Source organism: Sinohyriopsis cumingii, chromosome 3 (assembly GCF_028554795.1).
Source record: "Sinohyriopsis cumingii isolate HCF-2022 chromosome 3, ASM2855479v2, whole genome shotgun sequence".
In the NCBI taxonomy this organism is placed as follows: domain Eukaryota; kingdom Metazoa; phylum Mollusca; class Bivalvia; order Unionida; family Unionidae; genus Sinohyriopsis; species Sinohyriopsis cumingii.
Window position 1 is genome coordinate 143,088,277 of NC_142963.1, and position 21,956 is coordinate 143,110,232.

The 21,956-nt window shown below is 37.6% G+C and overlaps 1 protein-coding gene across 1 annotated transcript in view; it reads left to right on the plus strand.

Moving 5' to 3' along the window:
- The window catches only part of LOC149803990 (mitochondrial-processing peptidase subunit beta-like), a 59,773-nt gene extending 39,979 nt beyond the window's left edge, over positions 1–19,794 (plus strand). Inside the window, exons 8-14 of the mRNA XM_089953855.1 lie at positions 720–832; positions 5,497–5,735; positions 12,404–12,469; positions 14,434–14,550; positions 15,819–15,876; positions 17,063–17,138; positions 19,520–19,794. Coding sequence (XP_089809981.1) covers positions 720–832; positions 5,497–5,735; positions 12,404–12,469; positions 14,434–14,550; positions 15,819–15,876; positions 17,063–17,138; positions 19,520–19,584 — 734 coding nt within the window. The 3' untranslated portion in view covers positions 19,585–19,794. The remainder of the gene's footprint in view (positions 1–719; positions 833–5,496; positions 5,736–12,403; positions 12,470–14,433; positions 14,551–15,818; positions 15,877–17,062; positions 17,139–19,519) is intronic.
- The last annotated feature ends 2,162 nt before the right edge of the window (positions 19,795–21,956 follow it).

Below are 21,956 nucleotides of genomic sequence, written 5' to 3' on the forward strand. Positions count from 1 at the left end.
CATCAGTGCTAGTATGATCTTATGCTTACCGTTTTTCTGTCAAAAAGCATTGTATCAGTTAATTCCATGCCCTTTCACTCAGATGACCCCTTTTCTTAATGCTTACTAGGTTTTTCATTCAGGGCTGTTCCAGTAAAACACATGGGACCCAAGGAAGGCACTTTTAAAGTGGTGTACTCAACCATAAATGCAGTTTAGAATTTTCTTATAATTTTAATATGAACTATGTGAAATCAAAGTACCCTTGCATATTTTATTTTAAAAACTGCCTTCCCTGGGTACCATGTACGTTTAAATGGAACAGCCCTCAGATAATCCAGGATAATTACCCACTTTATTAGCTGTTATCTTTTGAACCTGGCTTGACCTGACTGCTGGTACACAACTTGATACTGGTGCAGTCTTGGCACTGACATAGTCATGTGATTGGCCCTTGATTATGAAGTCAGAAAGGTTTGTCACCCAAATTTATAAATCAGTTGATTTACTTAATTAAGTAATTGCTAATAATCAGCAAAGATCCTTGATGTTTTTCAGTTATGAAAGAAAGGTGAAAATTTAGACAAATATGTGTTTCACATCCCAAAACTGAAGTAGAATACTTTTGACTCAGGATTCAACATACCTTGCTTTTTCCCATATAACATATGCAGTGGTTTTAAATTTGTGGTATTCCCACCTATTCTAGGAATCTAATTGAATATTTTTTAATTGTTTAGGTGTAAAGCATGATGAGCTAGTTAAGCTGGCTGAACAGTATTTTGGAAAACCAGAGACTGGGCATGTGGGAGAGATTCCCATTTTATATCCTTGCCGATTTACAGGTAGCGAGGTGAGTTCTTATTGAGCCATTATCAGAGCTATTTTCTAAAATATTTTACTGATTTTAAAGTGAGGGTCTTTTTCTGCTACGATACAGGATGCCAAAGTTCGGTCTGTGCATTAGGTCAATCACTGATGTGCTTCATGCTGTATAATACAGGTGGGTAGGTGATACACTCTTTATTAATTCAAACCAGTGAGTTTGGAGTTAAGATAATAACAAAAAATTAAAGAAATCAGATTTAATGAGCACTTTGGTTGTGTGATTGAAGTGTGTGTGTGTCAGAGTGAGAGAGAGAGAGTTGTAGTTTTACACAAGAACAGTGTGAATAGACACTTTAATGCTTCTGTTTTGACAAAGTGTGAAATATAAAGATCAAAGCATGTAACTATTTATCCCTATTATTTTGATACAGTGATTGTGTATATGACAGCATGATTGGTACACCATGTCATAACCAGGATAGCTACCATATAAGTTTGCTTCTGGTTTCCTTATTCTCAACACATCCTGAATGGGACTGACTAAACTGCCTGATGAAATGTGAGGAATCAGCATGTATTAATCTGATTACCAAAGACTCTGGTTTTTCCAAACATTCGCTTGGAGTGAAAATTTTAACCAAAATTAATACATGCAGATTTGCAATTCATTAGGTACATAATCACAATTATAATCAGTATGTGTGGACAATAAGGAAACCAGAAACAAACTTTTTCTGAAATTATGTGGCGGCTATCCCAGTTGTGATGTATACCAGCCATGGACAATAGCATTACATAAATCATATAAATTAGAGCTGCATGTAATTAGCAGAAACATAGCCATCATATGGAGAAAACACTTGATTTCTTCCATTGGTAAAGTAATCAATGGAAGAAATTAAGTTTTTTAAAAATAATACACACTTGATGAAATGCATATAAATGGTAGATAATAAATTAAAAGTGTCTCCTTGCTCAAATGCCAAATGGTGATTGAGTGTTTGATTTAGCAGTGGGTCAAATGCCAAATGGTGATTGAGTGTTTGATTTAGCAGTGGGTCAAATGCCAAATGGTGATTGAGTGTTTGATTTAGCAGTAGGTCAGATGCCAAATGGTGATTGAGTGTTTGATTTAGCAGTGGGTCAAATGCCAAATGGTGATTGAGTGTTTGATTTAGCAGTAGGTCAGATGCCAAATGGTGATTGAGTGTTTGATTTAGCAATGGGTCAAGATGATTAGTATGAGCTACCAGATATACTCGCTTATAAGTCCAGTCTAAATCCAGTTGTTTAGACCAAGATCTGTAATCACGTAATGCCTTGGCAGATCTGGGTCTCTACAGTTTGTTTGGAGTAATCAGTGGAACAAGAAATATAAATAGAGGATCTCAAATGGGTAATGATTTAATATTGAATTTATGAAAAGAGTTGAATAATGTCCAGCTTTTACAAGCCATTATTCAAAGAGTTTCATAAATTTAGTATTAAATCATTACCCATTTGAGATTCTTTTTATCACATAGTTTTTATTTCAATGGAAATTATTTAGAAAGAAGAATGAATAATTTCGTTCATTCTAACAGACAGTGCACCTTTCATTTGTTGTGCATAAAATATAGTCCCAAACAAAGTTGGACTAGCTGAAGTAGATTGTACATTTTTACAAACTATAAGTCAAAGAACAAGCATCCATTCAGATAAATAACACTTTATAATAAAATCCTGTTTCAGAACAGAATGATCAATACGTGTGATATCACATCGTTTGATACAGTACACAGTAGGCCTGAAGAGTATGTTTACCCTAAAATGTCACTTTCACAACTAAACATTACATTGTTGTGATTTTCATGTGAAATAGGATTACTGGATGCAAAAATTCCTATATCTACTGTAATATTTTTGTGGCCGTATAGTTGCAGTATTTGATTTGGAAAAGTAGACTGTACAGAAGACGTAACCAAATTTCTTTTTGAGTCAGATTTGCATTACACATTTACTGCATAAATATGCTTTGAGTGGACAAAGTTTGTTATTTGGGAAACTGGTTTATGTCTACACTCTTCTGTGAAAAGAGATGAGTTTATTTACTTGTGTAATTTAACATTTAAACCATGCTTTTATGTAGAGTGGATTCTATGTTACAGATAAACTGCTGCCCCCACCACCACCACCAAATGAGCAATACCCTTAGTTTTACTTCTTCTTGTTCTTGTCTTGGAGCTTTACAACAGTTTTCTTATGATATTGTTATACATGACAACAACAAACCCCTGTGGGGGTAAATTGTCAATATTCAGACAGTCAAGGTATTTTTCCTCAATTTCCTTTCGTGGGTCAAGTTGAAAAATGGCCACCAAAATGTTCACTGAAAACATTTCAGAAGGTGGGGTTACAAAGGTTTTACCATGATTGCAGCCAATCAGTAAAGAGAATACTGCACAATCATTTCATGAGCTTATTTGTACCAATCAGAATCACATAAAGCGATATGTAACACGTTGTGATATCAAAAATATGAAACTGCTCTTACTGTAGGAAAACTATACTGATTCTGTGCTAGATTTTCATGCACTCAGTTTGCAGGTGGAATGGAATTATAATTAAATTTAGCATGAGATACTTAGTTGCATTTTTGGAGGTATAATTTATGGTTCTACTTTATGGATAAATTATTGCTTGATTGTATGATAAACATGCCTTTCATTAATTGAGAATAATGAAAATAATTATGTTGTATAGATATATTTGTTCTCAGACCTTAAATTGTATTAAGTGTTCTAGCAGTGTATGAGATGTAGTGCTCTCCATTTAAGGTGTTCCTTCAGTGATGAAAATATAGCTTTACAACAGGGTGATGTATAAATTGGGGGTACAAATAGTCAAAGTGCACCATCACTGCACATTACAATGCCTCTTATTTGGGCTGGGAACTATCTTTAAAAGGGTGTTTTTAGAGAGGGAGAACACTGTTACACAATTTCTGTCAGTAAGTTGCATATTCCCAGTATATTTTAAATAATGTATTGTACATTTTTAATTATGTTTTTCAGCTGTTGAAGAGTTGCCTAAAATATAAACGTTTATAAAGATGATGCATAAGAAAGTTTAGATAATAGGTGACACTTCCAAACCTGCATTTTCAGTCTAATGTATCTACTGTTTAGTACTATTGAGACCTAGAATTAGGACTAAACAGTGTTCAGTCTATTGTATCTGTTGTTCAGTACTGATGAGGCCTAGAATTAGGACTAAACAGCATTCAGTCTATTGTATTGTTTACTACTCATGAGGCCTAGAATTAGGACTAAACAGTGTTCAGTCTATTGTATCTGTTGTTCAGTACTGATGAGGCCTAGAATTAGGACTAAACAGCATTCAGTCTATTGTATTGTTTACTACTCATGAGGCCTAGAATTAGGACTAAACAGTGTTCAGTCTATTGTATCCGTTGTTCAGTACTAATGAGGATCAGAATTAGGACTAAACAGAGTTCAGTCTATTGTATCTATTGTTCACTACTTATGAGGCCCAGAATTAGGACTAAACAATGTTCAGTCTATTGTATCTATTGTTCAGTACTCATGAGGCCCAGAATTAAGACTAAACCGTGTTCAATCTGCTGTATTGTTTACTTCTCATGAGGCATAGAATTAGGACTAAACTATGTTCTTTCTACTGTATTGTTTAGTTCTAATGGGGCCTAGAATTAGGACTAAACAGTGTTCAGTCTATTGTATCTATTGTTCAGTACTCATGAGGCCTGGAATTATAATTAAACCATTTTCTATCTACAGTATCAGTTATTTAGTATTAATGAGGCCTAGACTTATGACTGTAGTATTCATTCTACTGTATCGACTGTTTTGTTCTAATGAGGCCTAGACTTATGACTGTAGTATTCATTCTACTGTATCGACTGTTTTGTTCTAATGAGGCCTAGACTTATGACTGTAGTATTCATTCTACTGTATCGACTGTTTTGTTCTGAGGCCTAGACTTATGACTGTAGTATTCATTCTACTGTATCGACTGTTTTGTTCTAATGAGGCCTAGACTTATAACTGTAGTATTCATTCTACTGTATCGACTGTTTTGTTCTAATGAGGCCTAGACTTATGACTGTAGTATTCATTCTACTGTATCGACTGTTTTGTTCTAATGAGGCCTAGACTTATGACTGTAGTATTCATTCTACTGTATCGACTGTTTTGTTCTAATGAGGCCTAGACTTATGACTGTAGTATTCATTCTACTGTATCGACTGTTTTGTTCTAATGAGGCCTAGACTTATGACTGTAGTATTCATTCTACTGTATCGACTGTTTTGTTCTAATGAGGCCTAGACTTATGACTGTAGTATTCATTCTACTGTATCAACTGTTTTGTTCTAATGAGGCCTAGACTTATGACTGTAGTATTCATTCTACTGTATCGACTGTTTTGTTCTAATGAGGCCTAGACTTATGACTGTAGTATTCATTCTACTGTATCAACTGTTTTGTTCTAATGAGGCCTAGAATTGGGACTAAACAATGTTCTCATCAAGATAGTGAAGAATGAATGAAGATCCAGATATTTTGTTACAATTAGGAATATATAACAAGTTATTTTTCTACAAAGAGAAAAATGTATTGGTGTACATTCTGATATACACTTATCCATGTGAAATAATCACTTGTAATTTAGATTCGGGTGAGAGAGGATGACATGCCGCTGGCATACGTTGCTATAGCTGTGGAAGGTGCTGGTTGGACAAATCCCGACAACATTGCACTGATGGTGGCAAATACATTGATTGGAAGCTGGGACAGATCTCACCTTGGAGGAGCCAGTTTGCCAAGCAACTTAGCTGCCATATCTGCTACCACCAACTTATGTCATAGCTTTCAATCCTTCAATACGTGCTACACAGACACTGGACTTTGGTGAGTGGGTTATTATTGGCGTTTTTTGGCTACTGGATTTTATGGTTTTACAGATTTCAGCTTGAACATTAGATTCCCTGTGGAATACATTCATCAGTCTTCTTAACATTAGGAAATAAACTCCACCATCAAGTGAATAAAGCATTCGCTTTGATAAAATTTCCTGATCACAATAACATTAATAAAATTTTAAAAAACCCAGCTATCTCCAGAATATAGCCCACCTGGAAAAGACAACTTTATATAACACATAGATCATGGGAAGAAACTCTTATTCGTTCTCTCCCCTTATCACCATTAGATGGTTAACCATGAACTGGATGTTTACTAATTTTAAAGTTTGGATTTGTAGTGTTTAGTGCCATTTTTCAGCTTTAGCATGATCCTGTCAACATAGTACCACAAGTCCTCCTGAAATCCTTGAATATCTTTATGATTTATACACATCCATCAAGAAAATCCATATAATTAATGTGTTTGCAGAATGTTGCTATCATTTTTTTAAAAATGTATCTGTATTTATTTCATGTTTCTTGCAGTTTATTCTGACCTCTTTGTCCAATACATTGTTGGTGGTGGTGGTTTTATTGTGCCCACTGCCTATGTTTTTCGCTTGTTTTAAGTAACGAGTGTTATTGCAATTTGTAATCATATTGGGCTATTTTCCCCAAAACATCGTGTAATTTCAGCTAAATAAATGTGACGAAATGCAGCAAGTGCAAGAAATGTCATACTAATGAAGACACATGAAACATGTCATGTTTGCCCTAAGTGTTCATCTTTCTCAACCTGCAGGAATGTGTTGATAGTTCGTCCCCCATAACTAATGATGTATATGATGCTAACTGTATGATTGAATCCGGTGACTTAGAGGAAGAAAGTATTGCAGAGTTGCCATCCCCACATTTTTCCCAAACGCTAATAGTTGCGTATACATTTTTGAACTCATAACACTTTTGTTCATATGTCTGTCACAAATGTCAGTGGATGGTTTAAAGTTAATTGAAGTGGCCCTAAGTCACTCCATATGTTTTTGAATGGCCTGATCCAATCGGTATTGCCATCCTTTCATATTGTATGCTGCTGCTCAGGTTGTCAACCAGCTGGCCAACTGGATGTACCTATTCTTCAAAGACCAGAGATCCATCACTTCAGCAAGCTATGCTGCATACTGGCAGATGGTTCTGTGTTTTGTGGAACCATACAGGGATCTGTAAAATCAATCAATTCATTTGGCTGCACAGTCTGCATTTCCAGAACCGCATGCTGTCTGGCTAGTAACTGAGCCTTCCACCCAGCCAGCCACCCATACTTGGCAAAAGCCTTTCCACCCAGCCAGCCATCCATACTTGCAAAAGCCTTCCACCCAGCCAGCCAGCCATACTTGGCAAAAGCCTTTCCACCCAGCCAGCCATCCATACTTGCAAAAGCCTTCCACCCAGCCAGCTAACCATACTTGCAAACGCCTTCCACCCAGCCAGCCAGCCATACTTGGCAAAAGCCTTTCCACCTAGCCAGCCATCCATACTTGCAAAAGCCTTCCACACAGCCTGCCATCCATACTTGCAAAAGCTTTCCACCCAGCCAGCCAGCCATCCATACTTGCAAAAGCCTTTCCATCCAGCCAGCCATCCATACTTGCAAAAGCCTTTCCATCCAGCCAGCCATTCATACTTGCAAAAGCCTTCCACCCAGCCAGCCAGCCATACTTGGCAAAAGCCTTTCCACCCAGCCAGCCATCCATACTTGCAAAAGCCTTCCACCCAGCCAGCCATCCATACTTGCAAAAGCCTTCCACCCAGCCAGCCATCCATACTTGGCAAAAGCCTTTCCACACAGCCAGCCATCCATACTTGCAAAAGCCTTCCACCCAGCCAGCCATCCATACTTGCAAAAGCCTTCCACACAGCCAGCCATCCATACTTGCAAAAGCCTTCCACCCAGCCAGCCATCCATACTTGCAAAAGCCTTCCACCCAGCCTGCCATCCATACTTGGCAAAAGCCTTTCCACACAGCCAGCCATCCATACTTGCAAAAGCCTTCCACCCAGCCAGCCATCCATACTTGCAAAAGCCTTCCACCCAGCCAGCCATCCATACTTGCAAAAGCCTTCCACACAGGCAGCCATCCATGCTTGCAAAAGCCTTCCACCCAGCCAGCCATCCATACTTGCAAAAAGCCTTCCACCCAGCCAGCCAGCCATACTTGCAAAAGCCTTTCCACCCAGCCAGCCATCCATACTTGCAAAAGCCTTTCCATCCAGCCAGCCATCCATACTTGCAAAAGCCTTCCACCCAGCCAGCCATCCATACTTGCAAAAAGCCTTTCCACCCAGCCAGCCATCCATACTTGCAAAAGCCTTTCCATTCAGCCAGCCATCCATACTTGCAAAAGCCTTCCACCCAGCCAGCCATCCATACTTGCAAAAGCCTTCCACACAGGCAGCCATCCATGCTTGCAAAAGCCTTCCACCCAGCCAGCCATCCATACTTGCAAAAAGCCTTCCACCCAGCCAGCCAGCCATACTTGCAAAAGCCTTTCCACCCAGCCAGCCAGCCATACTTGCAAAAGCCTTTCCATCCAGCCAGCCATCCATGCTTGCAAAAGCCTTCCACCCAGCCAGCCATCCATACTTGCAAAAAGCCTTTCCACCCAGCCAGCCATCCATACTTGCAAAAGCCTTTCCATTCAGCCAGCCATCCATACTTGCAAAAGCCTTCCACCCAGCCAGCCATCCATACTTGCAAAAACCTTTCCACCCAGCTAGCCATCCATACTTGCAAAAGCCTTCCACCCAGCGAGCCATCCATACTTGCAAAAACCTTTCCACCCAGCCATCCATCCATCCATACTTCCAAAAGCCTTCCACCCAGCCAGCCATCCATACTTGGTAAAAGCCTTTCCACCTAGCCAGCCATCCATACTTGCAAAAGCCTTCCACACAGCCTGCCATCCATACTTGCAAAAGCCTTACACCCAGCCAGCCATCCACACTTGCAAAAGCCTTCCACCCAGCCAGCCATCCATACTTGCAAAAACCTTTCCACCCAGCCATCCATCCATACTTGCAAAAGCCTTCCACCCAGCCAGCTAGCCATACTTGCAAAAGCCTTCCACCCAGCCAGCCATCCATACTTGGTAAAAGCCTTTCCACCTAGCCATCCATCCATACTTGCAAAAGCTTTCCACACAGCCTGCCATCCATACTTGCAAAAGCCTTCCACCCAGCCAGCCATCCATACTTGGCAAAAGCCTTTCCACACAGCCAGCCATCCATACTTGCAAAAGCCTTCCACACAGCCAGCCAGCCATAGTTGCAAAAACCTTCCACCCAGCCAACCATCCATACTTGGCAAAAGCCTTTCCACCCAGCCAGCCATCCATACTTGGCAAAATCCTTCCACACAGCCAGCCAGCCATACTTGGCAAAAGCCTTTCCACCCAGCCAGCCATCCATACTTGCAAAAACCTTTACACCCAGACATACTTGCAAAAGCCTTTCCACCCAGCCAGCCATCCATACTTGCAAAAGCCTTCCATCCAGCCAGCCATCCATACTTGGCAAAAGCCTTTCCACCCAGCCAGCCATCCATACTTGCAAAAGCCTTCCATCCAGCCATCCATCCATACTTGCAAAAGCCTTCCACCCAGCCAGCCATCCATTTTTGCAAAAGCCTTTCCACCCAGCCAGCCATCCGTACTTGCAAAAGATGCTGAAGCACTTACCTCTCTGCCAACTGGTAAGTCATTTCTTCACAGCTTATCCTTTGGTGGGATACCATGACAAACTTAGAGATAATGGCAGTGTCTCATCCATTTCTACAAGAATGTTCTTTACTGGCCTGAGAGTAGTGCCTGATGAGGGCAGATGCCATAGTGAGTGTGGGGATAATTTCACTGACTTGGCATATTTAGATCTCACAATGGAATAGACTGAGTGCAGCTTTAAAGTGACTGTCATGGAAATATATAGCATGTTACCAACTTCCAAATACTACCACTGCTGACTGCAAGCCAAGCCTATAAGGCGAAGTCTTCAGTAGACTTGAAAAGATGAAGACAAACATCGATCCTTTTGTCTACTGCTACAGTTGGTGAATATAATAGGAATATAGGAGTATCTATTGGAAATGGAAATAACATTATCAATTGGATAAGATCTATATATGAGGGTAATTCTAAGATATTCTTTTCTGAAAGTGATATTTTTGTCACATGGTTATCAAACACATTCAGAAAGTTACAACTGGGCTTTCGACATTAGATATAAAAATTGCTGAAGTAAATATGACTACCAAGCTGTTTTACAGGCTGGATAAGAATGATTTTCATTCCACCTCTAGCATTAGCCATTTTTCAGTTGGCCAAAAAAATCAGGCAGCAGTCATGCATGGGAGTCGATGGCAAGAATTATCAATGTCATTAAAAGGGCTTCACGCCATTCTGTGGCTAATGCCCTGACAGCTTCACCTAACCTAGATGAGGGCCTCAAGTGGCCGAGTGGTCTAAAGCGCTTTCCATTACAGATCACTGCCATCTCGCCGCTGTCTGTGTGGGTTCGAGTCTCGGATTCGGCCAATGTAGGTATGTGAGAAAGCTTGCCAGCAGCTTCTCGTAAGCCGGTGGTTCTTTCCTATCGTGTGCTGAAAAATGGCATTAAACCCCACAACAACAACAACAAACCTAGATGAGACATGTGTCTTTGCTCGTATTCACTTAAGCCGTAGCATTCTTTGACTGTCCATGCCACATCCTTCATGTCACCAGTGATGTGAACCAGGTCAGTGAGAAGAGGGAGGTCTAATTTAATTCAGCCATTAAAGGAAAGGAAAGATGCTATCTCAGCATAAGCTCTGTTGATCTGGGTAAAGATCTAACACAAGACCAAATGAGTTTCTTGCACTTACTGGCTCAAGAATTGTTGACAGTTGTCACTAGCAGAGCATTTCTGTATGATTTATCATTAACTGACATTATCCTTGCCTTGGGATGGAGTCAGAGACAACTTTCTCTAGCTTTGCCTCGGGATCTTTTGTCTTGAAGGGCTCAGTTTGACCTAGTGGAACCTACAGCAGCAGCACAACTTGTTACCTTACTGAGTTGTTCAGCAGCTTTACAGTGACATGACTTGACTTCGGCTGGATTTGCGGATGGAAGATTTTCCCCACAGGCTGTGTCGAGGCATATCTATATACTGACTCTGGCTCTTATCTCTTATGAAATTTAAAATGTAAAATCTCAGTGGTAAGGGGATGTTACTCCTTCCATCTCTTACCTATTCTCATAATTTATTATGTCAAGGTAATGCATTTGGAAAAAAAAACAAGTTTTAAAGACAAATATTTCTTCAATAATACTTACCCAATTATACTGTGGGCACTCACCCCAAACCTCACTGCAGTAATGTTTTAAAGTCTACATATGGGATTCATATGGTTCACACAATCCTTGGGGAGACCATTCTTTTCTGACTTCCACCTAGGTGGGCAGATAACCCTTTGCACTTTTCTTGCTAAAATTTGCTTGGGATGGCTGGATTTACAAGGTAGTGGATGTGCTTCTTGTGTTGTATGAATGGATAAGTATTATTAAGGAAGCAAATTTTACTCCAAAAATGGTCTATTTCTTCTGCATTTACTGTATTTACAGTTGTATTATTTCATAAATTTTAAGCGTGGCTTGCTTGAGGGTGTTGGTTTAATTTTGAGTTTTTTTTACACCCATGCCAGCATCTGTGCATTCTGTATAACAGACATGATTTTGATTATGTTGAATGTGCTAAGTGGCAGTGGGGGTGGGAAATGATATAACTATGCAATGTCTGTCTGTTCATAACCTTTTCATTTCCAGATCATAACTTTGAAACTATTAAGGTACTTCAACCAGACTTGGTACATGTGTCAGGCATACTCCATTTTAGTGCCTTTATAATTTTCCACGTTCAGTATATTTTGGTTACCATGGAAACAAAGGGCATCTTTACTATATAAATTGAGAGTATTAATCTCTAGGGTACTAGCTTATGTAGTATAAAAATTAAGAATGCTGGACACATAAGGGAATGGGGGGGGATATGCCATCTTTAGATTACTCGTTTTGAAACGTTCAGAGGTTTAGATATATTTATGTCAGCTTCTGATTTTGTTTGTCAGAGTTTACTAGCATTGAAATTGGATTAAACTTGAATCATGCTTTGCAAAAAAAAAAGCAAATTTCAGCTCTTTTGTCATAAGGAATTGAGTTAAAATGGTTTTGCACAATTGGTGGAAGACTGCACATATAATTGTGTACAAGGTCTAGAGCTAATAATGGTGATTTGGTTATAGTGATGCTACTTGTAAGTCAGGTGCAGCTGCAAACTGCAGAGCCCAAGACCTGATGCCACATAATGCGCTGGCAGGTCTGGATCTATGAAGTTTGTTAGGAGTAATCAGTAGAATAAACAACATAGACCCTGGTCTGTCAGTGCATTATGCAGTGGCAAATGAGGTCTGTGTGGTTTACATTGGACTTGTAAGCAAGTATAAATGGTATCAGTGAATGTAAAAGGTGTATATAGTGTTAAATGTACATGTTTAGTGTTTCAGCAATGTGGTTTCCCGGAACACATTTATATTTTGCTTCAGAGATTCATAAGAGTTGATTGGAATTGTTTATTTTCTTACAGGGGAATTTACTTTGTCACAGACAAAATGAATGTAGAAGATATGGTATTCAACGTCCAGAGTGAATGGTATGTATATTTAACAGTGAGAGAAAAATTATCTTTTGCTTTTTGAGGTTGGAAACCTGATACTTATTGCTGGGTAAACATTTATTACTGTGGCCAAAGAGCAGAAAAGTGTACAAGACGAATCTCTGTCTTTTACCCATCCATCAAGTGTCTGTAAGCAGGTGCTAGTTTTCATTGTTCCTCAGGAGTTAATTGCCATGATGACCGTCTTGAAAATAAATTGTTATTGCTACTCCTAAATGAATGGTAATGTATGATGATCCACTGCAAGATTTACTAGGTCATAAGTGAAAAGGGTGGCCATCTTGAAAAAATCTTATAGCTTCTCTCATTGAATGGATGATTATATATCAGCATGGGGTTAACAGTAAGACACTTTTTAAGATATGTAGATGGTCCTACATAAAAATTGTGCCAGTCGGACATCAATAATTGGCCAGTTTGGTGGCCATCTTGAAAAAATCTTATAGCTTCTCTCATTGAATGGATGGTTATATATCAGCATGGGGTTAACAGTAAGACACTTTTTAAGATATGTAGATGGTCCTACATGAAAATTGTGCCAGTTGGACATCAATAATTGGCCAGGTTGGTTGCCATCTTGAAAATGTTGTTATTGCTAAACCGGTAGTAGTGGCAGATTATTGGGTAACCTGCCAGACTTGTTACTTAAGAGTTCAGATCCTGTGATCAGATAAGCCAGGAATGATTAATGTGGTATGACTGCTTCGGTGGTTAGAGTGTCCACCTTGGATGCGGGAGGTCACTGGTTTTGAACCCAGGCCAAATCGTACCAAAGACATAAAAATGGTACTAGTTGCCTTGCTTGGCACTCATCATTAAGAGATAAGTGTTAGGACACATTAGCCTAGTGTATGGATAATATGACTAGGTGTGACATGATGCTACATGTCAGCGGCATGATGCTTCAGTGCTAGACATCACTAGAAACTGACACACTGCAGACATTGTAGCGATATAACTCAAATTGTTAAAGCTACATTAAAAATCCAATAACACACACACACGTTACTGTGGCGTGTCCTTTTTCAAGGGACTTAACTCCAATTCTCTTCACACTACATAAACTACTTGAGTTGCTATGCTGTAAAATTCCAAACCAAACTTGAACTGATGGTTACATTATCTTGTGGTTTTTACTCAAATACTTCTTACTTTGTTGATACTGAATGAAAATATTGTTTAATATTGCTGCCACAGCGATAATTATAAAAATTTTATAACTGTTAAACTTTCTGACATGGATTTTAACTAAAAGATTTCTTGCAGCTGGTCCTTCCATTATTAAAATGGTGCCAATCTGATATCCAAAATGGCTGCCATGTAATTCTGAAAGGAGGGTTGTAATTACATTATGTAACAGGTTCTGAATGTTAATCTAGTAATGATAATCTGACTGCCAACCTGCCAGCTATTTTCTATAAAAGACCTTATTACTTGTCCATTGAAAGAAATGGTAGCATTGACATTTGGTTTTACTACCTGGCAGCCATTTTCTAAAAAAGACCTTATTACTTGTCCATTGAAAGAAATGGTAGCATTGACATTTTCACTGCATACCTGAATGTGAATGGTACCAATCTGGCATGTCATCCCTTTTATGAACAAGTTTGAACACCAGCTGTCTTTGACCTTACAGTCAAGACAGAGGTCACTGCTTGCATTTTTCTAGTGGATTCGGTTTGTGAACTTAATACATATGCAAATAAATTGTAACCAGGTTTTGTAATTTGTAATTTTTAATGATCATGTTGATAATCAATATTATGACATTGATTTCCAAGTCAACTACCATGAGTTTTTATAGTTTATAGTTCGTGAGCATGATAAATTCAAAACCTGACTTACGATTGCAACTCATGCATGCTAACCACAGAGTCACCTCACAGGAGGACAGTTGATCTTTCTGTACGTGTCTCATATGTTCTTCCATTTTTATACAGGATGAGACTGTGTAGTAATGTGACAGAGTTTGAAGTGGAGAGAGCCAGAAATTTACTGAAAACTAATTTACTGCTCCAGTTGGATGGTACAACACCGATCTGTGAAGATATTGGCAGGTAAGTTAAGACAAGGGAGAGAGTTAGGCACTTTGTGGCTTCAGGTTTTACAGGTCAGGGCTGCATTGGACATTACATAGTAAACAGCATTTGGTCACTGGCTTAACTAATGGACTGGCACTTGTGATGAAAGTTTACAGTGAAGAGAAATTTCAGCAAATAATAGGCTATTTGTTTGCTTGAGAAAAACAAAATTACTTGGATCTGTACAGGCCAGAGGCATGGTTTATTTTTCTTTTGGTAAATATTCAAATTTTGTCTAAGTGCAGAGGTGCAAACCATTCCACATCGTATTTATTTTTTTATTATTAAAAGAATTGTCAAAATTCTGCATTCTGGATTACATTGACAAATTCCAAACAATCAAAATTTTATGGAATAACAGTTTGAAAATCAGTTTTCTTTGTGAACACAGGTGGGAAGAAGAAGAAAAGATAAGTTGATAATGAGAACCAATCAGTTAAAAAGCAAATAGATGAATATGGCAGCATAAATGAAGGTAAAACAATGATGATATTTCGTGAGGAAAACTAATGTTTATGGATATTGACATTGGACATTAACAAATTCCAAAGAATCAGAATTTGGCAAAATATGTTGAAGAAATTCAGGATTACAGAATTTGAGGAATGTATACACATTTATTTTTATGGACCCTAATTGTTACTGTGTTACAGAGAATATTATATGGAAGTTACCTCCAGTGAGCACATTATCTATTCTGGATGGGCTGCCTAGATTCAAACTCTCAGAAGGGTATGTTTAAAAAAATCCCAAAGATTAAACGTAAATCCCACACAGTCCGTAACTGATTCACCACATTGAACATTCCGTAACAGAGGGTGTAATTTAATAGGATGTGGGCCAGGTTACAGAAGGGGCCAGGTTACAAAGACAGCCAGGAGGGAAACACAATAATAGAATGTATGCCAGCGAAGTATCCTATTTCTAGGCCAGTCCATGTATTGTTGACAAATAATTTCATTTGTGCAGAATCCATATGTGCCATCAAATCTTTATATTCCTGTTGGTATATAGTGTTACCTTTGTACATCCATACTTCTATCTGTGACACTGTTTTAGAGTTTTGTTTATGTTTAGGCCAGTTTTTCAGGCACTGTGTTGAGGCATCACTGTTCTCAGAACACATTTTGTGTTAGAATTTCTGGGGCTTTTAGGGCTTGGAGAGAGGTTTTTCATTTGACAACTGTTTAATTTCTTAATGCAGCCTTTGCCAAATACTCTTAATACTGTATTTAACATTGCAGACAGATGCTTTGCTACAACAGAAGAATTCCAGTCACAGAGCTAGAACAAAGGATAGATGTAAGTGTCAAAGTGTTGGATTATCATTTGTTTCAACTAAAATCCTTAATTTCCTAAGCAAAAATTATTGTCAGCTACATTAATACTTTCGGAGCAAGTGAAACATGGAGAGCACTTTGTCATTACTACTTGCATCGTAATCAGATTTCTGTTTTCTTAATCCATTTCAGTGAAGAAATTTTGAGGTCTGATGAAGACCTGCCAACTCTTACGATTTTGCCGTAAGTCTTATGAAAATTACCCTTTAAATACGGACTTACGGCATACTAGCAAAAGCTATGGAAAAATGATCGTTGCCGAAAAAGTCTGGATCAGTGGTTCATTTGTGTTTTATTAGGTTCTGGGTTTCATCTTAGAATTAGTGAAATTAGTCAGGGAACCAGACTAACTTTACAGCAGCACCCCAGATGCTTTAAACAGCACCTATTTGATCATGCGAAGTGTCTGCATGATCAAACTTGATTTTTTATAGAATTTTTAAAAATGGCATCCAGAAAGTGATGCATGTTTAAGACAAAAGGGAACATAAGCTTCTAGAAATGTGAACAATCAACACAGAAGAATAAAAAGGAGTATTCAGATTCTGGTGAATAAAAGCTGGAAAGGACACAATTACGTTTATTGGACATCTCATGCCAATTTGAGTTTATCTCGTGGAGGGAGATATGATTGCTGTTGTCATGTAAAATGGAAAAGAATTTCCAAGAATTATGTAAAGTTGAGAGTTAGCAACAAGCCATTGAGTGCATAGGGTTTGGAACTAGAGTTTGTGCAATGGTACTAGTGGTAAGTAAAGTCTGTGCGTACTTTACAAACATTTCAGTTGTACATAATGTTTATCGTCGATGCATCAAACTTTTAATTACGTTTTCCAGCTTTACAAAAGCAGTTATTGATATTTTGTTAAACCTTACTGAAAACTGGTAAGTTTTACAGAAAAAATCAACTGTCTTACTGAGACTGACTCATCAGGGTTGACAGGTCTGCTGATGTATTAGAATATACATATATTATTAATATCTGTACGTCATTTATTTCCAACAAAAATATGGTTATTATAATTCATGCTATATATAAAGAAAAATATCTCTTACAAGGTCTCTTGTAATAATTAGAACACTTCCTTGCTTAGTAATTTTGTCAGTCTTGTTTTGTTAACATGAAGATTACTAATTTTCTTTTCCAGGCTGTTAATGCCAAAAAATTGAAAGAAGTGTGTACCAAATATCTGTATGACCGATGCCCAGCTGTTGCTGCTGTTGGTAAGTTGTGAGATTGCATATAGACTGGAACAGTTTTTGACTAGTTTGATAATTAAGCCACTTTGAAGTTGTCCACTTAGTTTTTTTTTTATACTTCATCTGGCTGTAAGACCAAGTGATCTTCTGGTATGACCCTGCACGTGTTGAAAAACATTTTTCATCTGTTGTGCGTCATCTATGGTTTGACCTGTTCTAAAAATGACTAAAATATCTCAACCAATCTTGGCAGACAGCTTCTTCACACGAAGGCCTTTCAGCTTTTTACAAATGTTGCTGATCCACCATTAAATATGGTCACCATTACTGACGATAGAACTAAAATAATAGTGAGCAGTTCAGTCATTAAATATGTCCCTGCATTTCCGCATTCCACCTCTATCCACATGATGGAGATATGGCTATGGTGAACTAAAAATAACTCTTCGAAAGATAATGCAAGTACAATGATTGGTTAACATGCATATTTTTTTATGATGACCATAATATGTACCTAGTTTCACAACAATCAGTTGAACACAGCCAGAGTTACTGTATTCACAAAAGTCTTTAATATGTTGTGACAGGTTGTAAATTGATAAGGGCAATAACACTAAAATATGACAGAATTTGTCATCTTTGGATGATGACCATAATATGTCCCAAGTTTCACGGTGGCCTTTAAAACAATCTGCATCACCAGTTTCTTTCAAAAGAGTCTGTATGAAGATTTTGTTCAGCTGCAGAAATTAAATGCACAAACTTTTAACAAAAATTGTAGTAGTGCATCTTGAGGTGATCATGACATTTACAGAGTTTCTTGGCAATCCATTCAAATCGGTGAGATTAGCTGTATGCAGTACATACACTGCTTCCAAGTCAAAAAGAACAAGAACTTGAACGAAAATCAAAGAGGCAGTTTGACTTGTTGATATGCACATTTTCAGAATATGACCATGATATACTGGTATACAAAATTGCACAGCAATCCATCTGATATTCTGAGACTAGTTGTTGTCCCAAGATTCCGTTATATTCATCTAAGTCAAAACTACAGGACCAAAGTGACTGTCAACATGCCCACCATAACATTTACCAAGTTTCTTAGTGATCCATTGAAAAATATGGGACAAAATGTGTTTGCAAGATTAATTCTAATACTGTATGAAGTCAGAAAGTGCAGTAACTATTACAAATTTACGAATTTAATTACTGACAAAAATGTCATTTGATGCAAAACCACACACATTTATGCCCATGAAAATATAGCTCACCTGGCCATAAGGCCAATTTAGCTTATGGTATGGCCATTGATCTGTCAGTCAACTGTCATCCATCTGCCAGTCAACTGTTGCTTGTTACCATTTGGAATACGTTTCCTCTCCTGCTTCTATAAAACTTGGAATATGGGACTATATCTCTGAAGAGTTCAGTAACGAGTGAAATTCATGCTTATGATTGGTTGCACGTTGAGGATGCTATGTTTCAGATCTGACTTTGATCAGACTTGGAATATGCTTATATCTTCAAGATCATAGATAGGTTTGATAATGATTGAGGTCATTTTTATATTGATGAGTTGTTTAGATTTGTTGAGCTTATTATCTCTCTGGAAGCCATTTTTCTGATCATAATTGATAGAACTTGAAATATGGTCATGTATTGTGAATATCTTGGATAATTTAATAATGAGTTAGATCAACACATTAATGAGGTGTTCTTGCATCAAATTGGCTGAACTTGTTGCCAGTGGAAACCATATTTCTGATCATTGTTGTAATCTTGCATCATATTGGCTGAACTTGTTGCCAGTGGAAACCATATTTCTGATCATTGTTGTAATCTTGCATCAGATTGGCTGAACTTGTTACCACTCTGGAAGTCATAATTCTGATCAGGTCTTATCAATTTTGAAATAAGGGTTTATAAATAAGGGTCTATATCTTTTGCAACTTGGCAAATAGGGTTCAGTCAGATCTACATGTATTAACAAGATGATCTTGCATGTAGTCGTCAGAGCTTCTGAACACTCATTTGCCAGATTTTAAACAGACTGGGTAAATATGCTAATATCACCATATGCAACTATATTTCTGATCAGATTTTAATAAAACTTGTTACGTAAGCTTAAGATGTTGGACGAGTCAAGTTTGATCACAATCTGATCGTGTATCTGATTAAGCTTGTTATCACTCTGGAGATCAAATTCCGATAATATTTTGCTCTACCATGGTAAACAAGCTTCTATTGTTGTAGGCAGATTCTATTTTGACATACTTGATATCTGATTGACATCTGTCAAGATCTAGAGATGCAGGATTCATATGGATTCTACAACAAATTAATATGAAAAATGTTACTTTTTATAGATTCATAAAATAATGACTTTTTATTTATCATTTTAGGTCCTGTCGAAGGTTTACCAGACTACAGTAGAATTCGCTCTGGAATGTACTGGCTGAGGTTATGAGCACTGAACTAGTTTTTGGAGGAATTCATTATGCCAATGTTTTGGTTGCACGTGTCCACCATTTCAGAGTTCTGTTTTGAAGCTATATTGTTACCTGTTTTCAAAATATGCCGACTCAGAGTAGTAGACTAAGTAAGAAGACAGAGAAGACATTTTTCTTGTAAAATGTTTGAATGTGATATTTATTAAGAAGTAAAATCTTAACAGGAATTATTGTCTTTGGTTTCTGTTTGTAAACCAGTCTGATGTAGTATATAATGGCACTTTTAAAATGAACTTGCCCTGGAATGGCACGTTTAAAATGAACTCACTATGGAATGGCATATTTAAAATGAACTTGCCCTTGAATGGCACATTTAAAATGAACTTGCTTTTGAATGGCACATTTAAAATGAACTTGCCCTTGAATGGCACATTGAAAATGAACTTGCCCATGAATGGCACTTATAAAATGAACTTTGCCCTTGAATGGCATGGCACATTTAAAATGAACTTGCCCTTGAATGGCACATTTAAAATGAACTTGCCCTTGAATAGTACATTTAAAATGAACTTGCCCTTGAATGGCACATTTAAAATGAACTTGCCCTTGAATGGTATATGTAAAATTAATATGCTAATGGTGTTCCAACCAATCATGAAGCATCCAAATTACTCATTTATTCTTTTTATGCAAATTGAACAAATCTGGGTCATTAGGATGGTTAATACACAAAGCGATAACAATTAAACACAGATATGACAGCTTGAATGCACAAGCTGGTAAAAACCACAAAAAACCAAAATGAAAGAAAAACAAAAAATTTCTGACAGATTAGGCAGAAAGCAAGCAGTAAAATGTTGTCACAAATTTAAGACATTAGATAAAGGAGACCATGTACATGATATCTCATTTTATTGTGAGATTGGCACATTATGATTTCACCATTAACCCACTTTTTAGCTCTACTGATCACAGACTAGATGAACTTGTGGGATAGTCTGTTGTCCGACTGTCTGTTTGCACAAGTTTGTAATCGCAGCTCCTCCCAAACTAGGATGATTCTCTTGAAATGTAACACACACACTTATCCATGGTCTAGTTGGTCCTCAATGAAAATGGTGCTGTTTGGACATACAACATGGCCAAAAACTATCAAGATGTGGATACCACTGAATGACTTATTATGATGTCTAGTTGGCCCTAAATGAAAAGGGTACTGATCTAACATCCAAAACAGCCACCACGGCAGACATCTTGAAAATTTTGTTACTGCTGCTTCTCAATGGATGGTTTTATCAAGACTGGGTTTTTCACTGAAAGACCACTTACGATGTCTAGTTTGTCTTTGATAAATTTTTTACCTATCCTAGAGCCAATATGGCCACCATGCCAGTCATCTTGAATACCTTATTGCTTTTTCTCCTGAATGGATGGTTGTTTCAGCGTAGGGTTTTCACTAAAAGACTTCTTATGATAGCTAGTGGTTCTAAATGAAAATGGTGTCAGTCATACATCCAGTAGCTGCTTCCATGAAGACCATCTTTAGAAACTTCTTCTCACTATTCTCCCTGAATTGGTGATCATTATGTCATTGGGTTTTCACCAAAAGACTTCTAATGATGTCCACTGTGCCATAGATGACAATGGTGCCAAGCTGACATCCAATATAAACCATAGTCGCTAATTTGACAATTTTGTAATTGTGGAAGAATATCAGAGATGGTTTCAACATTTGACAGTTAAAAGGAAATGGTCTTGAATTCCTTGAAATTCATTTTGCCCAGAAGCATATCTGACCCTTCGAGGGACTCATTTAAATAAAGGGCACTAATTCAACCATTTTTTTGTCAAACCTGGTTGAAACAATGCATTACTGAAAAAAAGAGAAACCTTTAAATAATTTTTTTTATCTCAAAAACTGCTCAAAAGAATTTTACCAAACTTGAAAACAGTCTGGCATTAAGGTCTTTAAGATTTTTTCAAAGACCAGTCCAACATAGATATATGGCCATCATTTCTAATATAGACAAATCCTTAAATAGCTTAAAAACTGCTAACAAAATTTGACAGCATCCTAGCTTGAAAATCGTTAACAATTAAAGAAGTGATTATAATCCACTATCAGATATAGTTACCATTACCATAAAAACATTTACAGTACTTTTGTTTATTTAGAAAAACACAACAACCTTTAACAGAATTTGACCAACTTGGATTAAAAGCATCCTGAGAGACCTTTCAATGTTTGACAAATGAAGATGTGCCATCAAAGGGGATGAAGATATAAAAATGAGAAATCTTTAAACAGTTGTTTTTGTAGCAAAAGCAACAAGCAACCAACATTATTCTACAGAAGGTGTCATTCTGACACATGTATTTTAGAGACTGC